This window comes from Podospora pseudopauciseta, chromosome 1 (genome assembly GCF_035222475.1).
Source record: "Podospora pseudopauciseta strain CBS 411.78 chromosome 1, whole genome shotgun sequence".
NCBI classification, from domain to species: Eukaryota; Fungi; Ascomycota; class Sordariomycetes; order Sordariales; family Podosporaceae; genus Podospora; species Podospora pseudopauciseta.
Genome location: NC_085892.1, coordinates 4996647 through 5016371, shown reverse-complemented (window position 1 = coordinate 5016371; position 19725 = coordinate 4996647). Strand labels below are relative to the sequence as shown.

At 53.8% G+C, this 19725-nt stretch overlaps 7 protein-coding genes across 7 annotated transcripts; 4 read left to right on the top strand and 3 right to left on the bottom strand.

Moving 5' to 3' along the window:
- Window positions 1–342: 342 nt before the first annotated feature.
- QC763_113300 (uncharacterized protein) lies at window positions 343–2139 on the top strand (the record flags this gene model as incomplete). The annotated part of the gene is made up of 2 exons (XM_062907911.1): window positions 343–1794; window positions 1855–2139. 2 exons carry the CDS (start codon window positions 343–345, stop codon window positions 1987–1989), a joined length of 1587 nt encoding a protein of 528 aa, XP_062770968.1. The 3' UTR covers window positions 1990–2139.
- Window positions 2140–2522: 383 nt separating this feature from the next.
- On the top strand, window positions 2523–8044 carry rga1 (Rho-type GTPase activating protein Rga1). The gene is given in 5 exon segments (XM_062907912.1): window positions 2523–3993; window positions 4091–4784; window positions 4845–6856; window positions 6911–7640; window positions 7649–8044. Coding segments are annotated over 4 exon segments (3555 nt in total). The 5' UTR covers window positions 2523–3663; the 3' UTR covers window positions 7430–7640; window positions 7649–8044.
- A 235-nt stretch (window positions 8045–8279) lies between these two features.
- On the bottom strand, window positions 8280–10331 carry ERG26 (erg26, C-3 sterol dehydrogenase). The gene is made up of 2 exons (XM_062907913.1): window positions 9293–10331; window positions 8280–9234 (listed from the first exon to the last, which is right to left on the bottom strand). Exons 1-2 carry the CDS (start codon window positions 9776–9778, stop codon window positions 8596–8598), a joined length of 1125 nt encoding a protein of 374 aa, XP_062770966.1. The 5' UTR covers window positions 9779–10331; the 3' UTR covers window positions 8280–8595.
- QC763_113330 (uncharacterized protein) lies at window positions 10264–11982 on the top strand (the record flags this gene model as incomplete). The annotated part of the gene is made up of 1 exon (XM_062907914.1): window positions 10264–11982. One exon carries the CDS (start codon window positions 10264–10266, stop codon window positions 11980–11982), a length of 1719 nt encoding a protein of 572 aa, XP_062770965.1.
- A 258-nt stretch (window positions 11983–12240) lies between these two features.
- Window positions 12241–14002, bottom strand: QC763_113340 (uncharacterized protein). Its single transcript, XM_062907915.1, has 2 exons — window positions 12889–14002; window positions 12241–12833 (listed from the first exon to the last, which is right to left on the bottom strand). Exons 1-2 carry the CDS (start codon window positions 13762–13764, stop codon window positions 12759–12761), a joined length of 951 nt encoding a protein of 316 aa, XP_062770964.1. The 5' UTR covers window positions 13765–14002; the 3' UTR covers window positions 12241–12758.
- Window positions 14003–14416: 414 nt separating this feature from the next.
- Window positions 14417–18522, top strand: PRP5 (pre-mRNA processing RNA-helicase). The gene is made up of 3 exons (XM_062907916.1): window positions 14417–14734; window positions 14795–15166; window positions 15229–18522. Exons 1-3 carry the CDS (start codon window positions 14597–14599, stop codon window positions 18322–18324), a joined length of 3606 nt encoding a protein of 1201 aa, XP_062770963.1. The 5' UTR covers window positions 14417–14596; the 3' UTR covers window positions 18325–18522.
- QC763_113355 (uncharacterized protein) lies at window positions 18464–19694 on the bottom strand. Its single transcript, XM_062907917.1, has 2 exons — window positions 18886–19694; window positions 18464–18833 (listed from the first exon to the last, which is right to left on the bottom strand). Exons 1-2 carry the CDS (start codon window positions 19120–19122, stop codon window positions 18678–18680), a joined length of 393 nt encoding a protein of 130 aa, XP_062770962.1. The 5' UTR covers window positions 19123–19694; the 3' UTR covers window positions 18464–18677.
- Window positions 19695–19725: the final 31 nt, after the last annotated feature.

Here is a 19725-nt window from a genome sequence, read left to right as displayed (position 1 = left end):
AACCGACCAAACCGACCAATTAGCGTCCTGCTACACCCAAAACAGGCCTATCATAGAACTAACAAGTTATGACGTCGTTGATTGTGGGAGGAGACCCCCCCCCATGACCTTGCTGCGACAAGGCGAAATTGATATCTGATCCGTCACTAAAGAAGAACCATATCTATTTTCCATCATTTACAAGGCCGCTTTAGTTTTTTCACTTCGGTTATCTTGGTGGGGAATATCTTCACAGGACATAGAGACAATGAACTGCTGCTAGTCGGCACCATAGTCTAGTCTACCCTTACCTTCACATCTACAACCTTAACCTACCTTGCTGTCACTATCTCACCTCTCACCATGTCCACAAACGGCATCCGGTCCTCGGACCGGCGCTACTCCTCCGAAGAGGACCACCACCCCACCACAACAAACGAACACACCCGCCTCCTCCCCAACCGCGTCGACAGCACAACCTACACCCCCTACAACCCCTCCAACGGCCCTTACCTCTCCCCCGACGACCCAGCCGTGTCCCCCTACAACCTCTTCACCGTCCGCCTGGTCCGCTACGCCACCGTCGCGCTCACCATCCTGACATTCATCTGGTGGGTGTTGATGGTCGTCTCCGTCTTCGTCACACCACCCGGTCTTCACGTTCGCGGATCACCCTTCTTCAGCTTTAGTTACGCTACTGTTGCGCTAGTTACGCTTACCATCTCGTTGATCTTCTTTGCGGTGCCGAGTAAGAGCCAACGGGTTTTGAGTCTGGTTCTTGCGGGGCTGTTGCTGGTTGATACGACTGTTATCGTTGCGGTGACGAGGACGAGACATGAGGAGATTTGGGTAGGCATAGGGAGTGTCGGTTGGGCTACGCTCATGGTGGGGTGGGTGGTCATTGCGGACAGGACGGTTCAGTGGGGTAAGGCGGAGGAAGAGGAGAGGTTGACTGGGCGGCCGGAGCACAGGAGGACGTTGCTGGAGTGGACAGAGGTGCTGCTGTCGAGTGTGGCGCTTTCGGTGATTACTGCGGTGGTGGTGCTCATGACTTGTACCTTGATCTTGAGGGCGGTTGATTCTGGGCTGAGACCGCCAGGTGAAAGGTACTGGGTGGATGAGGACAAGTACCAGATTCATCTGTACTGCTACGGGAACAAGACTGATGCCAGCGGGGCAAAGTCGACGACGGTGTTGATTGAGGGAGGTGAGGATCCGGTTGAAAGGGGCCTGTGGCAGCTGGCCGAGAATGCGGTCAAAAATGGCTCGATTGAGAGGTTCTGCTTTGCGGATAGGCCCGGTATGGCTTGGAGTGACACTGCTCCGTCGCCACTCTCGGCCAGCATGGCTTCGGATGTTTTGGGGGAGACATTGTCGAGGGCTGGAGAGGAGGGTCCCTGGGTTTTGGTCAGTGCTGGGATTGGGTCGATCTACTCGAGAGTGTTCAGCTCAAGACACGGAGAAGATGTGAGGGGCTTGTTGATGATTGATCCGCTTCATGAGGATCTGCTCTCAAGAGTTGGAGACCCAGGCCGTGGGTTTTTGCTCTGGCTGAGAGGCGTCATCTCGCCGTGCGGAATTGATAGAATCCTCGGTGCGCTACTCAGAGGGAGACGCTCCATGGACCGAGTTTGGGGCCGTGCCTCGTATCAATCTGGCACCACCATCTTTGCCAAACTGCAGGAAAGTCTGGTGGCCGACTCTCTCACGAAGCGAGACGTTGCTTCAAGCCGGGCCATTCAGGACAAGGAGACGCCACTGGTTATTATTAGCTCTGGGGAACAAATAAGACGGGATAGTGAGTGGGAAGCTAAGGTATGTACCTGATGATGGCACCGGTTTTATGCTGAATGCAGGCTGACTGGATGATTGTAGCAACGGGATCTAAGCCACCTTACCAGGAAGCTGGAAGACTGGGATATTGTTGACAAGGCTCCCCATCGTGTCTGGGATACCCTCGAGGGGAGAGACGTCATCGAAAGGAGGCTGAAGAAATTGGTAAAGGCCTAAGATAGGGTTTTGTATAAGTGCGTTGGTGGTGGGTGATGTTTAATAACATGTGTTGATGATGGTAGTTATTTTGTCCTGCGTAATATTTAGTCACTATGAAAAGAGCTCGTGTTTTCTGCATGCAGGTCAGCATGAGTATGGGTTCCTGCAGCTGATTATCGACTTGCGTGATGTACGAATATTCATCTGCATGGCATACACCTACCGATGGGAGGTCGAGATGATCAAATCGAAGATATCCGAGAAGGGGGTCCCTTGATTCGTCTTTGTAAATAGCATCGAAATGCCTCCTCCATAACCCCACCCGAGGAGCAATTGTTGCAGCCAGAGAGGAACACTGTTGGGCCCCTCCCTGCCTTTGCATCATCTCATCCCATCCCATCCCGTCCCGTCCAAGCTCCACGGGTACACAACAAAAAACCCGGCAGGACAAAGCAAAAGGACGGTGCCTGTGCCTTGTGCTTCTTCTTACCTACTCATGTCTCTCTGCAGGTAAGGGAGACGGGAGGGGGATTGTTCTCCTCACAAACAGACACTTTGGGCCGAAATGCATCCAAAATCCCATGGCACGATGCTGCCATTCCTCTGAATAACTTTGGGCATAAGTGGGCAATTTCCCCATTTGGCCGTTGTCACTAAAAATTATAGGGCACCAGCGGAAAGGTCTTGGCGGCGGAGCAGGACTCGGGCAGCGGTCATGGCTCTCTGCGGCGACCCTAGGGAAATTCAAGGAGAAGGATGCGCCCATCTCCCGCGTGTTGTTTCGAGCGTCAAGCATCTTATCTTGATTCTCTTTCCAAGCGCGAATACTGATCGGCCGTTGATGATTCTGATCTCTGCCTCTACCTACACAACGGCTACGCTACGGCACCCACAGGTCTTATTCGAGTGCGACCTCCCCTAAAAGAAGGCGCTGTCCCTGTCTCCCAGCAAGCCTGAAATTGGCGCTCCGCCGTGGCGGGGGGCTGTCGATCGCTGCTGTCTTGACCCGACTGGGGAGAGTAGGTAAGGTACCTAAACTGTGGACCACCCACCTCGTACTGGAACCCGACCTCCTGAACGTCTTCCACTCCTGTCATCTCCAGCCAACCTCAGCGCATCCGCATCCCCATCCCACGACGTGCAATCCATCCGGGCCAGACATTGGGACGTCGAGATCTGAGTTTGCAAAAAGACCGAGCCGGCTGCACCTCTCCTCTCCATACCACGAGGCTGCCCTTTTTCGACTGCTCCGCCGACTCGCTGCCCAGTAAGGTCCAAGGCCCGCTGTTGCTCTCGCTCGCTCAACGTCGTCGTCGTTCAGCCTCAACCTCCCATCGTGCGTGCCCAGCCAGCCGATTATTTGCTCGACACTTGTTGCCCGCACAGCCTCTGCCCAGAGCGACGCTTACCTATCGTGTTGGTTATCTTCAGCCCCGCCTTTACCAACGCATACTACATTCAGACCGACTGCCCGTAGCGAACTATCGTCGTTTTATTTTGGCCCAGTCGTGGCTTGATGTCGGGCCCTCTCCTGGCTGAGCCCCCGGTTTCCTCACTCCACGACCGCGCCCGCGACCTCGACCCTCGAGTTTTGCTTTCACCACCACCACAACCCCGATTGTTTACTTTGGAGACGAACGCACATGGTGTAGTGTGACGAACATCAGTGGACGGATTCAGGATCAGTCCACAATGGCAGGATACGACTATGGTGGTGCTGGCGGCGGAGCTCCTGGTAGCCTGGGCCTAGGAGGCGGCGATTGGGCACACGGTGATCCTCGTGGGAACCCTCACGGCCATCCTCACAATGGCAGAGCCCCAAACTCACCAGCAGCTCAGGGCAGCAACGGAGAAGCAGACTTGGAGTTGAGACAAAGCGGCGAGCGCAACAGATCGCGGCCACGGCAGGCTAGGACAGCCAGTGGCCAGGTGCGTGTCTGCAAGAAGTGTGGAGAGCCTTTGACAGGTCAATTCGTTCGCGCTCTGGATGGCACATTCCATTTGGACTGCTTCAAGTGCCGGGTAAGTTGTGATTTTTGGTTTTTTTTTGAACATGCTGCTCTCTAGTTGGCGGTGTGGCGCTTTTTGGCCCTTGTGTTGTTTTCTAACCGCTTTGCAGGATTGCGGACAAATCGTAGCTTCCAAATTCTTCCCAGCAGAGGACGAGAACGGCGAGGGACAATACCCCCTTTGCGAAACGGATTACTTCCGACGACTAGGCCTGCTGTGCCATCAATGCGGTGGAGCATTACGAGGTTCCTACATAACTGCGCTCGATCGCAAATACCACGTCGATCACTTCACCTGCTCCCTTTGCCCAACAGTATTCGGTGCTCAAGACAGCTATTATGAGCATGATGGCCAGGTTTATTGCCATTACCATTACTCGACCCAGTTCGCCCAAAGATGCAGCGGCTGTCAAACCTCGATCCTGAAACAATTCGTTGAAATATTCCGAAACGGACAAAACCAGCACTGGCATCCTGAATGCTACATGATCCACAAGTTTTGGAACGTCCGCCTCAATTCACCACAAGAAGCGCCTGTCATCACCCAAGATGACACTGCGGGCCGCGAGCACGTCCGCGGCGAGGAGGAACGCATGGAGGAGAAGGTATACCGGATCTGGAGCGTGCTGTCGACCTTCGAAGAATCTTCGGCTGCTTGTATATCAGATATGCTCCTGCATGTGAGCAATGGCGCCTATGTGGATGGTGTCATGGTGGCGAAGAAGTTCATCTTCCATGTCGACATCCTTTTCCGTTCTGCAGACCGGCTCGACGCCACTATGTCCAGCGACGTGGACCCAAAATGTAAGAAGAACCCTCTTGGTGCACCCTAACCTCGTAACGTTGTGCTAATGGAATACGCAGCTGGTTTGGCATACGGGCGTGAGGCCAAATTGCTTTGCAAAAAGATCGTGGCATTTTTCTCGCTGTTGTCCAAAACCCAAGACCGTGTTACACGCAAGCCTGGTGTCACGCAAGAGCTGTTGACGCTTGTCACCGGTCTTGCCCACTATTTGAAGCTACTTATCAGAATCTGTCTGCAAGGCGCTCTTCGGATCGAAAAAGAAAGGAACTCACCAGATGGCCTTTACAATTTCCTGGATGATCTGAGCGATCTCGAAGTGCTCAAATTGGACGACCATTCTACAACCACACTCCAGTTGACTTCGGGCATGTCCAGATTATCAGCACATGATTCGGACCAGTGCATCCTCTGCCATAAGCCCATCGAAGACGAATGTGCAAAGAGTGGAGATAAACGGTGGCACCTGGCCTGCGTCAACTGCTCGCATTGCGGCAAAGAGCTTGGTCGCAAGCTTCAAGAGGCCCGGTTGAAACCCTACGACACCAAGGTATTTTGCAGTACTTGCGACCCTCATATTCCTGCACACCTATCGCCGTTTGAACACATTACCAAGCTTCAACAATACGTCTTCCTGCTCCAGGTTGCCCTGGCTAGACTGCTGGAGATTCTTCGAGTGAACGGCGCTCTTGACAATGGTGACGATCCAAACGGAGGCGATCTTGACTCTGCTGAGGGTAGGTCCAGGCAGCAAGGGGGCGATTATCCACGACATCATCGAGAGTCGTCCTACGAGAGCGCTCTCAATGATGTCCGGAGACTAAAGAGCACCCGTATGGACAAGCACTTGTCGTCCAGCTTTAGAAAGGCAAGGACATCAAGGATTCTGGATGGACCTGAGAGCAGCAGCGTGCGGCCAGGGTCGGCTGGTGGCACAGGCGAGGGGGGTCAGAGTAGGGGATTCCATATTGTCGACGAGCGCGGGCCTATCGATGAAGAGGACATGACATTGCCCAATCAGGACGCCTTGACACTCGACGATATCCCAAGGATTGTTGCGGCTGAGCAAGCAGCAAGGGAACAAAGGTCCTATCAGCCAAACCAGAACCGCCAGGAGCTTTTCCGGTCTCCGGCCACGGAACCACGACTGGGTGCTGGTGGTGCTAATAACATGCACCAGCGAAGTCTGTCAGATGGCAAAGGAGTCGGTTCACGCGGTCTCCCAGACCAGGGCACCATGCGAGGCACACGACGGTATTTCTCGGAGTTATCAGGACTGGAGTACTTTATCGTCAGACACTTGGCTGTCATGACGATGCATCCTATGGTTGAGAATGAGTTTACGCTGGAGGAGCTCCTGGGGTTCATTGAGAACAAGAAGGCTCCTACTTTCTGGAAGAACATTGGCAAGGCGTTCAAAAATGACAAGCAAAAGGCCGTCAAGAAGAAGGGGGTGTTTGGCGTCCCATTGGAAGTCATCATTGAGCGGGACGGTTGCGAGTCGACCGATGGTGTCGGACCTGGTACTTTGAAGATCCCTTCCATTATCGACGACATCATCTCGGCAATGAAGCAAATGGACCTCTCGGTTGAAGGTGTCTTCCGAAAGAGTGGTAACCTCAAGAAGTTGGGAGAGGTGGCCGAAGCGCTGGACAGGGAAGAGGATGTTGATTTTAGCTCGACGCATGTTGTTCAGCTGGCCGCCCTCTTGAAGCGATACCTGCGAGAACTCCCAGATCCTTTGATGACGCAGAAACTCTACCGTCTTTGGTTAACAGCGGCCAAGATCCCAGATCCAGAAAAGAGGAAGCACTGCCTGCACTTGGCATGCTGCTTGCTTCCAAAAGCAAACCGCGACTGCTTGGAAGTTTTGTTTTGTTTCTTGAAATGGGTGGGATCTTTCCACCAGGTGGACGATGAATCCGGATCCAAAATGGACATCAGGAATCTGGCCACCGTCATTGCCCCCAACGTTTTGTTGGATGCCAACAAGGCTGCAAGCCTTGACAGCGACCCCATGTTTGCCATTCAGGCCGTGGAGGTTATAATTGCTAGTATTGAGGAGATGTGTCTGGTAAGTTTCATGTCTGCCTCCACTTTTGTGAACAACACGCTAACACGATTGTAGGTCCCTGATGACCTGGCCGATCTCCTGCAAGATCAATCATTATTCAACAACAGTGCCGAATTGACAACCAAGGAAATTCTGAAGCGTTTCGGCGACCGTGCAGCCAACGGCCCAATCCGACAGTATAGTGACGTAGGAGAGCTGATGGGCCGCCACGACAACAACCCCAGCCGCCCACCGCCGAGGAGAATAGAAACCGACCCGGCATCATGGCAGCAGGAAAGCAGCGTGCGACCAATGCAGGAGCCAACGATACCAGCCTTTGCGGCAGCGGCAACACCACCTGTTCAGGGCACGCCACCACCACACAAACGTGGACCGTATGACCCGCCCCAACAGTCACCATACAGAGGACCGGAGGCCGGGAACCAAGGGCATTTGACACCATCACAGCCGCCACAACAACAGCCGCAGCACAACCAGCCTCAGCCAGGACCACCAGGACAGGGAAACAGAGGGGAGTGGAGGAACTCGGGGTGGGGGAGACAGAATAACGGGTTGACTACCGGGACTGCGTAGGAAGCAGTGGCGGAACAGTTGCCTCCTTCTCCGCCGTCTGGGTATATGAGACCGGAGTTATGATACCTACCTCCCCTCTGGGTACAGAAACAAAAAGTCGAAAAGGAGGGTTGTTGTGGTCACTACTGGTTTGAAGATGTTGCAAGCATAGTTGCAGGCGTTTTTTTTTTCCTTTCTTTTGTGCAGTGGGTTTCCATTTGTTTGTTTGTTTGTTTGTTTGTTGGGAGTAAGGATGGAGGTGGTAGGAGGGTTCAAGTTCAATCTTTCTCTGGGGAAGAGCGCTTGTTGTTACTTGGCACACGGCGGACAAACAAAGGGGGAGCATGCCACTCTTGTTCTTTTTCTACTCTTTATGTCTGATATTTCTTGAATTGTCGGGTGTTTCGAATTCAAAAACGCAAAGGAAGCAGAGAAGGGACATAGGGAAGGAAGGGAAAGGGGTTTTTGTTATTTAGTGTGTTGTGTGAAAGAAAGACAGAATTGATGGATGGGTTTGACTTGGAATGGATTGGGAGAGTGGGAGTGAAAACACTGAAATCCTGGGTGGTGGTGGTGACTGTTTGTATGTGACTGTGTCTGTGTCAGGGGAAAGAGAGAGAGAGAGAACAAAGCAAGCTATTTTTGAGCGCCGTTTTGAACTTTTGATGTGAAATGTTTCTTGATACATAGCAGGTGGTGTGGTGTTTGTGTTGATGGTGAGCTTTGCTTTCTGTGGCAGAGTTGTTGTATGTTGGGTAGATGATCTGAGGTGGCAGGGAAAATGGGGAGGAGTTTGTTCTGATGGGGGCCATTCCACTTGCTAAAATCATGGTGATGTATGGCTGTCTTACTCCCACCAAGTGGGTGTGTCGTTCACGGCACAGTGCTCTACATCACCAATCCAACAAGCATGACTTGACCAGAAATCAGGACCCTGGCCCCTTTTATCCACAAGGTTATACGAAATATTTAGTGCGCTTATTGATCATATGCATCCTCCCTTTTCCACCACCACCACCACCCATCATTTTCCCATCCATCCAACCCCTCTCGGCCGCCCATCAGTCGTTAATTATGTATTATATACGTTTCATATATCGCTTCTCCCCTTCCCAAACAAAAATGCCCAATTGGTATCTCGTCCGACCTACATCTCAAACCATCCAAACCCAAAATTCCCACGCTGTTTACTTCTTCTCAGCATTCACCTTCTCCTGCTCCAACGTCCACTTGACACTCCTTCTCACCCCCTCATCCAAGCTCACCAATGGCCTGTACCCCAACCTCTTCTTCGCCTTGCTAATGTCGTAATACCTCGTCATGCAGCTATACACAATCCTCTGCCTGTTAAACGTAGGCGGCTTCCCAATCATGGCAAAAAAGCACTCGCTCAAGAAGCCCAACACCATTCCCACACCCCTCGGCAGAACCCTCACGTGGTCCGTCCCCATGGGCGATCCCGCGGCGGCCCAGATGGCCCGGCAAAAGTCCCAAAAGTAGACCGGGGAGTCGTTGGTGACGAGGAAGGCTTCGCCGTCGACGCGCTCGTGGTTGAGAGGGACGGTGGAGGAGGAGGAAGTGAGGAGGAGGGCGCGGGCGGCGAGGAGGTGGCCGTGGGCGACGTTTTCGACGTAGGTGAAGTCGAAGAGGTTGTTGTTGTCGCCGACTTGGACGCCGGTGCGGCCTTGGCGGTAGATGTTGATCATGTGGTAGAGGACCATTGTGTCGCCTTCGCCCATGATGCCCGAGGGGCGGATGGCGCAGGTGAGGAGGGAGGGGGCGGGGGAGGCGCGGTTGGCGAGGAGGACGAGCTCTTCTGCTGCAGCCTGGAGGGGGACGTGTTAGCAAGATGATGGGAGGTTTGGAGGAAAGAGGGAAACAAACCTTGGTCTCGGAGTAGTACTCTGTCTGGTTCTCACCGCGGACGGTGGGCCATCTTTCGTCTGCGTTGATCAAGTCGGACTTGTTGTCTGACATGACCGAGGCGGAGGAGGTGTACACCAGGGCCTTGACGCCGGTGGTTTGGCAGGCCTTGATGACGGCGGCGGTGCCATCGACGTTGACCTTTTTGAAGAGAGCGTGGGAGACGCTGTCATTGGATTGGGCTGGGGGGGAGGCAGTGTGAATGACCACGTCGGGACGGGCTTCTGAGAAGAGGGAGATGAGCTTGTCGACATCGGTGATGTCGGCTTCGTAGTACTTGACGCCGTCGGATTCGGGGCGGCGGTTGCGTGTGCATCGGAGGTCGATGACCGAGATGGAGGTGGTGGTGTAGTCGCGCAGGAGGAGGCGGACGACGTGGTGGCCGAGGAAGCCGCAGCCGCCGATTACCATGGCAGAGCCGAGGGATGGCTTCTTTTCGGACGCCATTGTGAGGGTTGTGCTTGCGGGGGAGGGATTGGGTTGGTTTGGGCTTGATGGGAGGTGTTGAGGATGGACAATTGCTGGGGATGTGTTGTTCTTCTTGTGGTTCCGACTCTATCTTGGCATCTCCTTTCCACTGGACAGCTCCCCCAAGTTTAGGCGGAATACAGGGGCAAAAAATGTTTAATTACCCGTAAGCTGTTTCTCAGCCCTTCCTCACCGCGTTTGATGAGCTGGCGGCTTGCGCGCGCGGCACCGTTGCGGTTACCGGGGCAGGCAAGCTAGTCCCAGTGGGACGGTACGTGCCTAGTTGCCGTATCAGGCAGGTGGGGCACCCCACGTCTCTGCAGCAGTTCACGCACGCGCTCCGTCTCATTCACTTGTCGGTATCACAAGGAGGATGGAAGCAGCTCGGGGAGCAAGGCAGCCTTTGTTGGTTTTTTGGTCTTAGTTTCTTCCTCTTTTTGGTTTCCATACTTACATTCTTATATATGCTCATTTCTTTGCGACCTGCGGTCTTTGGCTTTCATCCTCCTCGACCGCGCCTTTCATCAACAGTTCACCTTCAAGATAGACTTGATACCCACTTTGCTCGTTATCACCCCTTTGATGAGCAATTCGTACTCCTCGATCCACCATCAGGGACATCGCGACGGAGAATGAAGGAGGGTCACATGGTGAGGCCTGAGACCGAAATCCTGGTGCACATCGCTGCACCTGCCAGAGCCGCCGACGATGTGAGACACCGAGCGTTGGCGAGGGCATATCTTGACTTTGAACCTTCGAATGTCACAGAAGTCCAGCCCCGTGTCCGGGGCGAGGTGGAAGGAGACACACAGCTAAGCCGGAAAGAATTTGTTGGATACGGAATTCATCAAGCGCCGCCATCCTCACAACTGAATCGTGGGATTGAATCGCCAATCCTGTCTTTTAAGAGCGCTGAGCATAATTTCGACTCTCCTGGGCTACGAGCTGTTCCAGTAGCAGAACATGGTATCAGCGCGACACAGTCGTCATGGCAAGCACCGCCCAGCGAGATCCCAGACTCGATGCCGAACAGCCACCCGCCGTTTGAGATTTTTTGCACACCATCAAGGGCTTTGGACTTCTTCACATCATCACTAGATAGCCAGCACGTAGACTCATCACCTCTTGCTCGTCGGAGATCTCAAAGGCTGGCCACGGCTTCTGAATCTGGAAGCCACCTGTGCTCGCAGCCTCGAAGGAGCCCTCGCCGACCTAACATTCGTCAAGCGCCCGGAGCACCAGAGACAGGTTCACTTCAGCCAAGCAGCGTGCCGGAACCAAGCCTACCTCGACTAAGAATCCCGTCAATTCCTCCACAGTCAAGCTCTTATCTGGGCCTAACCCGAGATCCAATCAACAACAGGCAACTCCGAGCACGACCGCACAGCTCACTCAACAGGGAGCTCCATCTGCCGTCACCTTCCGATCCTGCAAATAAAATTATCCCCCAGTCTCCAGACATCTGTGTTCAAAAGCGCCCGCCCCCACAACCATCACAGCTGTCCACAAGCGATATCATTGAGGAGACGGTACTGTACTCTTCGAACCCTAGCCAAACATCAGTCCCTTGTTCCCAAGAACCGCCGGCCCTCGCTCGAGCAAACTCAGAGCCCATCGCAAAACGCAGACGGACAGCCGCCGACCCTCAGCCTGGCCAACCTCTAACCAGAAGCACCAGCGACATTGGTCCTCGTCGCCAACCACTCGTCCAACTCATCTCGAATAAGCCGACTGCTTATTACAAGTCCAAGCTACAGATATACGCCCCTTCACCCCCAGCAGCGCAGACAGATCTCAGACCTGAGGAGGTTATCAGTCCGGTGTTGGCAAAACTAGCTACGGAGCTGGATCTCTCTGTTCGGTTTAGGCCACAGTCGCAAACTAGGGAGTTGCGCCCCTTTGAGCGAGGATACTGGTTGGTAGAGACCGCCTCGTGGCCAGCAGACTTGAAGTTGTCGGCTTGGATGTTTCTGACTGACTACATTGAGAAGGGGATCGCGGGTTGGGGCACAAGCTGCTCTCGAGACCAAGATTTTAGGTGGCTGAGGCTCAGGTGTTGGGGGTGCGTGGTTGGACACATGCATCTCCTTCTCTATGTAGCCAGCAGAAGACTAGTGAAAGATATGGGCATGAAGTGGTTTGGAGGGGACGGGGAGGCGGTAGTGGTGATGGCACCTCGATAACCGGCGTGGAAATGTGAGAAGGGGGCCGGAAAGGTGGAGGCAAGGAAGAAGGAATAAGGTTTTGTTGGATTAGGGAATCTTGTCTCATGATGAGGGGGGGAGAACTGGATTCGGGCTATATGGCATCGCTGGCTGGTTATCGTTGGACTATCATTGTTGGGAAAGATACCCCTGGATTCTATCATTGCATGGTGCTGGGCATAAACATCGCATTGGGCATTTTGAGACTATATCAATACACAAATGTTGCACAAATCTTACACACAAAACATGGTTATGACCTGATCTATGTACACCAAGGGGCTGACGAAACCCCCATCAACATCACACTGGTTTTGATATCCGTTTGTTTGTTTTTGGTGAGACCGGACACAAGAAAATTGTACAGTTCCTGATACAAGTTACACTATCTGCTCCTCACTATCAAAGCAGACCGAACATACCCGACTTTGGGAAGGAAAAACCGATGGAAAACTGAACAGCGAGCCAAGCGAAAGAACCAAATATTGCCTCCACCCCTAGCAGCATTGGGCTACCCATCTGTCTCTAATATTCCCGGCCTCCTGCCTCCTTTCCAGCCGCCAACTCCACCCAACGCCAGCTATCGTCGTAGACATACTGACTGTAGTTGCATGTTGATTGGGGGATAGAAGCCACAAGGTTGTCACTTCTTTTTCGCATTTTTACCTTGTTTCACAAAGCTCAAGCCACCAATATGGCTGGCTAGGCTATGGCGCCGGTGTGATGGAGGACTCAAAACTCTCCCCTCTGTTCGTTTAAGGGGAAGGAGAAAGAGACGCTCTCTCAACCTTGTAACGCTCCTTGTCCTTCTCAGCGGCTTCGTAGAAAGGCTGGCGAGCCTCGTTAGTAAACATTGAAAAAGTCGTATAGCTGCTGGGCACGTACCTGGCGTTCAGTCTCACTCAACGCCCTCCACTCACTGCCAATGGCAGCCACTCTAGCCGTAGGGGGAATGTTATCAAGGTCCCCAGACTTCATTCGCTGAGTCGTGAAGATGATGTAGGGACTTAGAAGACCCTTGGGTCTGCGGGGGTCAGGAAGGGAGAGCTTGGCTGTTTTGCCGAGCCTCTTGAGATGGCTCCGAGCCAAGTTTGCAGCCTCGATGGTCTCAACTGGATACGTAGTGATCCAGTTGATCAGGGCCGCATCGTTCCTCACCTTGTTCGCACGAGCTTCGTCCTGAAGAGCCTGCTTCTCCACAGACGAGAGAGCCGCAAACTGCTTCTTCATAGCCGACATGAACTCCGTAGCGGTCTGACCTTTTGGTACACCACCGTTTTTCTGCACGAAAACCAACCACGACCTTGCTGGGAGTCCGCGTGGCTGCTCGTTGAGAAGGGCCTTGGCTTTCAGCTCCTTGACCTTCCGGAAAAGCTTCACATTTTCTGGGACTTCCTTGACAATCTTCTTAGGGCGCCCTGTCTTCTTGGGGACAGCCTTCTTCTTGGGGGCAGCCTTCTTGGCTGTGGGTTTCTTCGTCGATGCAGCCTTCTTCTTCTGCCTTGCAGCAGTGGTCTTCTTAGCGGCCGGCTTCTTGGTAGTAGTAGTCTTCCTGGTGTCTGTGGCTGTGGCTGTTTTGGTAGCTGAGCGGGAGGCAGCGGCGGCAAATCCTCGATTGAAAACGGCGGCAATGCGAACGCTCGCGGGGACCTTGGGGCAGGCTGCGCTGCAGGTCGAGATACGGGCAATGCTCGAGAAAACTGAGCGCATGCCGATGACGCGGACCCGGCGGGCAGCCGCGAGCCCAGTAGAGGAGAGCATGGCGACAGCGGCGGTGGAATTGAGGCTACAATTGGAGGTAGTGTGGTGGTGGCGGGTGTTGTTGGAGTGAGAGGGGTTCGCAACAAACAGCTGTTGCAGTGATGCTGCTGGGGAGATTGCGATTTTATGCGGGGAGGTGGTTGGCCAGCTTCTTCTTACCCTAGCTACCAATCTTCCAAGATGCGGTCCGTGCTCCCAAGCTGCAAGCAAGAGCCGTGGTGCTGTTTACCTGCGACCCAGGTCTCAAGAAGGTGGGACAGGATTCGCACGGACTATTTGCCGAGATTCTTGTTTGTTGAAGATGCCCTCTTGTACACGCACACACAAAACGACTGCCATTGCTTGAGATTGGTTGAAAGAAGCGTATGATAATATGACTGATATTTCAGCTCTATGAATATCATTTAGATTGTTTGAGTTTTTCAACATCATGTTGAGTCTTTGGCTTTGAGCTTTCTCAGAACCACAGTCTATACGTCATGGTGACCTCCACCGTGCTCACCTGCACTGTGATATGCTCTAAGGAGCAAGCCCAGACCTCACAGTGGAAAGTCACAGAAAGCTGTTAAACAACACGGTGCAGTGTTCCAAAGTCCCACCTTCAAACTTCTCCAGCACGGTCCACATTGCAGTGACTTGATGTTCTGCGACTTCAAAACTCTCCTCCGTCCTCACACTCGGGAGTTTGTAGACATCATATCCAGCGCTACCACATCCACATCGGCATGAAGATCGAAGACATCGATTCGGCTCACTAACTTGAAGTCAACTGCTTCCATAAAAGTACTTTACCGCCACAGACAATTGCTGAGCCACCGTCAAACCACACAGAATGGCTCGGCCCAGAGACTCGCGCTCACCATCTCCTGCAGGAAGTCATGCTGCGCGAAAGCGGAAAGAGGATGATCGACGCGACCGCGACCGTCGTGATGGCTCGCGTGATCGCCGCCGCCGCTCCCGTAGCCCAGATGTGAGTTGGTTCCCCCGAGATAGGGTTCAGTGTGGTGCTGACATGTCTCTCCTTTCCCAGCGCCGATACCGTGACCGCGAGCGGGACCGAGATAGAGATCGCGACTCATATCGCTGGAGAGACCGCTCCCTAGACCGCCGAGATGACGATTATTACCGAGGTGCACGTCGGGATGGTGCGGGTGGTGGCCACCGTGATAGGAGACGGTCACGCGATAGAGGACCTGATAGGGTGCGCTCCCCAGACCGTCGAAGACCTCGCAGCAGGGATGGTAGGGATAGTAGAGAAGGGGACAGAGACTACCGTTCTAGGAAGGATGACTCCCGCGACCGCAGGCCCCGCCGGGATGGCTCAACAGACCGGGTGGATGGCACTCGACCCCGGGGTCAACCCAAGCCAGCAGAGAGTGCTGCACCAATCAAGCCCAGCGAGGTATGTTCCCTTGGTTTTCGACATTTTTCGCAGGTTTTACTGACAACATCTCGACCATACAGCCAGCTAAGTCTACACCAACCCCAGCTCAGTCGGAAGCTGAAAAGAAGGCTGAACGGTTGCGCAAACTTCAAGCCATGAAGGAGAAGCACGCCATGAAGGAAGCTAAGGAGGCCGATGTTTCAGCCGGGAGCACCAGGAAACTACTTGCAGCTATGGACCAGAGAGCCGGCGGCACCGTCCCCAGCAGCCCTGCGAAGGCCTCGCCCACTCCCACCAGCCCTGCCCCCACCACTGCAGCTGCATCTCCGGCGTCAACTCAGGATTTTGTCGGCAAATTCGACCCCAAGGCCATTGCCAGGAACGCCAGGGGCAACCGCGCCAGCTCACCAACCAAGCTGGGCGATGTCAAACTTGGTGATGTAAAACTGAGCAGCCAGGGAGGGTCGGCCATAGTAGCCAAAAAGGAAGCCGGGCTTCTTCCCACCAACAGAACACTGAGTACGTTCGGATTTCAGAAGGCTGCTGACAACCAAAAGTCAACCTCAAAGCGCAAGCTCGACATGGACGATGAGGAGATTATCAAGCGCAAACTTGTCAAGCTCCCCGACTTCGCTTTAGAAAATGCTGACACTACACCATATGTCGATGCTGATGCCGATGACGATGTCGAGGACGACTTGGATCTTGTCTTGGGTCGCAACGAGGAGGAAATGGCCGAAGCACAGCGAATCCTCCAAGAACGGCGCGATGAACGCATCCAGAAAGAGGGCATGGCTATGGAGGTAGACTCCGAGATCCCCGCTGCCGAGAGGGAAGACCCAATACCAGCTGACAACGCCATGGATGTTGACGAAGAGATTGATCCCCTGGATGCCTTTATGGCTGATCTGGAACAGAAAGTTCCAAGCAGCGGCATATCGTCAAAACCAAATGGCAACCAAGCGAACGGCAAGAAGGCGTTTGAGCCTGAGGCGTACTACAGTGATGACAATTACGGTTACGAGGCAGACAAGGCCGACCCGTCATCTATTCTCGCCATGGCTGCCAAGAAAAGAAAGAAGGACATTCCCGTTATTGACTATAGCAAGCTTGAGCTCAACAAAATCCGGAAGAACTTTTGGGTTGAGCCGCTCGAGCTCAGTCAAATGACAGAGGAAGAAGCAAACGAGCTTAGATTGGAATTGGACGGCATCAAAGTCTCTGGCAAGAATATCCCGAGACCTGTGCAAAAGTGGTCTCAGTGTGGCCTAACGCGACCCATCCTGGACACCATCGAAGGCCTCGGCTATGAGAAGCCTACACCAATCCAGATGCAAGCCTTGCCCGTCATCATGTCTGGCCGAGATGTAATCGGTGTGGCAAAGACGGGCTCAGGCAAGACTATGGCGTTTGCGCTCCCAATGCTTCGTCACATCAAGGATCAAGACCCAGTGAGCGGCGACGATGGCCCAATCGCCCTGATCATGACACCCACAAGAGAACTGTGCACCCAAATTTACACCGACCTGCTGCCGTTTACCAAGGTTTTGAAGCTTCGTGCAGTTGCTGCCTATGGTGGCAATGCTATCAAGGACCAGATCGCCGAGCTCAAGCGTGGCGCCGAGATCATTGTCGCTACACCCGGACGTATGATTGATCTCTTGGCCGCCAATTCTGGACGTGTAACCAACCTGAAGCGTGCCACGTATTTGGTGCTGGATGAAGCAGATCGCATGTTTGACATGGGCTTTGAGCCGCAGGTCATGAAGATTTTCAATAATGTCAGGCCGGATAGGCAGACCATCTTGTTTTCAGCCACCATGCCTCGCATCATTGACGCTCTGACGAAAAAGGTTCTTCGGGACCCGGTAGAAATCACGGTGGGAGGACGCAGTGTCGTGGCGCCCGAGATCACTCAGGTCGTGGAGATCATTGACGAGTCCAAGAAGTTTGTCCGCCTATTGGAGCTTCTCGGAGAGCTGTATGCCGACGATGATGACGTTCGCGCCCTGATCTTTGTGGAGCGTCAAGAGAAGGCGGACGATCTGTTGCGAGAGCTCCTGCGCCGCGGTTACGGCTGCATGTCCATCCACGGCGGCAAAGATCAGGAAGATCGCAACTCTACCATCTCTGATTTCAAGAAGGGTGTCTGCCCTATCCTCATCGCCACCTCAGTTGCGGCCCGCGGTCTGGATGTGAAGCAGCTGAAGCTGGTCATCAACTACGATGTCCCCAACCATTTGGAAGATTATGTCCACCGTGCCGGCCGAACTGGTCGGGCAGGCAACACCGGTACAGCTGTCACTTTTATCACCGAAGAGCAAGAGAACTGTGCTCCTGGTGTGGCCAAGGCTCTCGAGCAGAGTGGGCAGCCTGTCCCGGAACGGCTCAATGAGATGCGCAAGTCCTGGAAAGAGAAAGTCAAGGCTGGCAAAGCCAAAGACGCCAGTGGATTTGGTGGCAAAGGTTTGGAGAGGCTGGACAAGGAGCGTGAAGCTGCTCGTCTTCGCGAGCGCAAAACCCATAAGGCCGAAGGCGAGGATGAAGAAGACAAGGGTGATGACAAGGACGAAGAGACCAAGAAGGACAAGGCGAAGGAAGCCATCCAGGCTGCTGTCAGCGCCATTGTTTCTCGGGATGCCTCCAAGACGGAGGCGGCGGAGGGCAAGACTAGCGGTGGGCTTGAGCACGGTGTCATCAAGAGCAGCGGCGTCATTGCCGGCAGCAGCAGTGCTGGCGCGGGCAAGGGTGGGGGTGCTTTGGATAAGGCTGCCTCAGCCATCAGCGAAATCAACGCCCGGTTGGCGAGAGCTGGCCAGCTTAGACCAGGCCAGCCGATTGACAATAAGGGTCCGGATGCGGGTGCTTTTCATGCCACATTGGAGATCAACGACTTCCCTCAAAAGGCCAGGTGGGCGGTCACCAACCGCACGAACGTGGCCAAAATCTTGGAGGCTACTGGGACGTCGATCACCACAAAGGGTACTTACTATCCTCCCGGGAAGGAGCCCGGGCCGGGCCAGGAGGCGAAGTTGTATATTCTTATTGAGGGTGATACCGAGGTGGTGGTGGGCAACGCGCTTTCGGAGCTTACTCGGTTGTTGAGGGAGGGCACGATTGCGGCGGCGGATGCGGAGAGCAGGGCGCCTGCTAGTGGGAGGTATACCATCACATAAAAAAGGGGGGATTTGTGCTAGGATTTCTCGTCGGGGGCCGGTTTGTTATGCTTCATCATGGCGACAGCTTTCAGAGTGGGAACAACATTGGTTGGCGTCCATATGGTGTTTCAATCATGTAGGGGTTTTGTGCTCATAGCGTATATGGAAGGTAGAGAGAGAGGGTATTGTAACAATTCAACTTGATAATCAACTGTACCCTGCTGTAGCCCGCTGCTCTTAATGTGAAATATGTACAAAATGATGCTCCAGTGAGATGAGAAAACAAAAACAAAACGTATGCAAAACAATGGCATCTCACAACACCCAAAACGCCACCTTAACCACCCGACCTCATGAAACAAGAAGGGAATCTAGGAATTCCGCAAAATCTCAGCATTGCTGTCCGCATCCCGATGCCGCCTCTCAATTTCACTCGCGTCCTTGAGGGTATCGACTCTGGTCTTGGCCTTGTCTTTATCCAGTTGGGCCTGTAGCTTGCCGCCCTTTTTGGATTGCTGGAGACGGGCCTGGGAGAGGTGTCAGCATTATCATCAAGTGGTGCGAGTGTGGGTGGCATACTTCTGCTGCCTCTGCAGCTTTTCTCCTCGCGTCATCTTGAGATGAAGAGGGATCACCGCCGCCGCCCAGGGTCCGGGAAGGACCACCGACTTTCGGGGGGGCTTTGGAGGTTTTGGCGGCGGAGACTGACTGAGGGACGGAGGCGGAGGAGGGTTTACCGGGGGGAGGGGCGGAGTCCAGCCGGCGGCCGGGGGAGGAGAAAGCGTCCGAGGAGGGTTTGCCGCAGAGGTTGCCCATGGTGTGGGTGATATGATACTTTTGGTGAGTGAGGTGAGGGGTTGTGGCGGGAGATAAGGTTGGGTGATGGTGGTTTTGGTGGGCGGGATGGTTAACTCGGAATATGGTGTTTTGAAAGTAGTGATTTACTTGTAAATTGAACTGGTTTGTATGGATTGGTGATATCACCGGCGGGTTTGATCTCAGCGTCAAGGCGAAGACCGCACTCTGTAGGCAGTTGACGTGGCGGGCGATGGCTTGGCCCGCGCCCGGCAAGCCGAGCCGAAGGAGGCTCTTGGCTAGGTCGTTTGCTGATGGCAGATGCCGACAACGCCCTGTCGTTCAGGAACAATGGGATTGGGGTCTAGTACTCTTCCCAATGAGAGGAGAGAGGCCTGATGTTGTGCATATACGGGTTATGTCAAGTTTACTGGGGAAGCCGGGTGCCTGAGCTGCGTATCAAAGTCAAGATTGGTCTCAGTCTCATCCTCATCATCAGTTGACTTGCGATCAACATGGGCAAATTTCACATGCTGGGGAGTCGAACAGTGGCATGTGCCCATGGAAATTTATGCTGTTGGCTTGACAAATCGAAGGCACATCAGCCCGTTACATGGACATCTA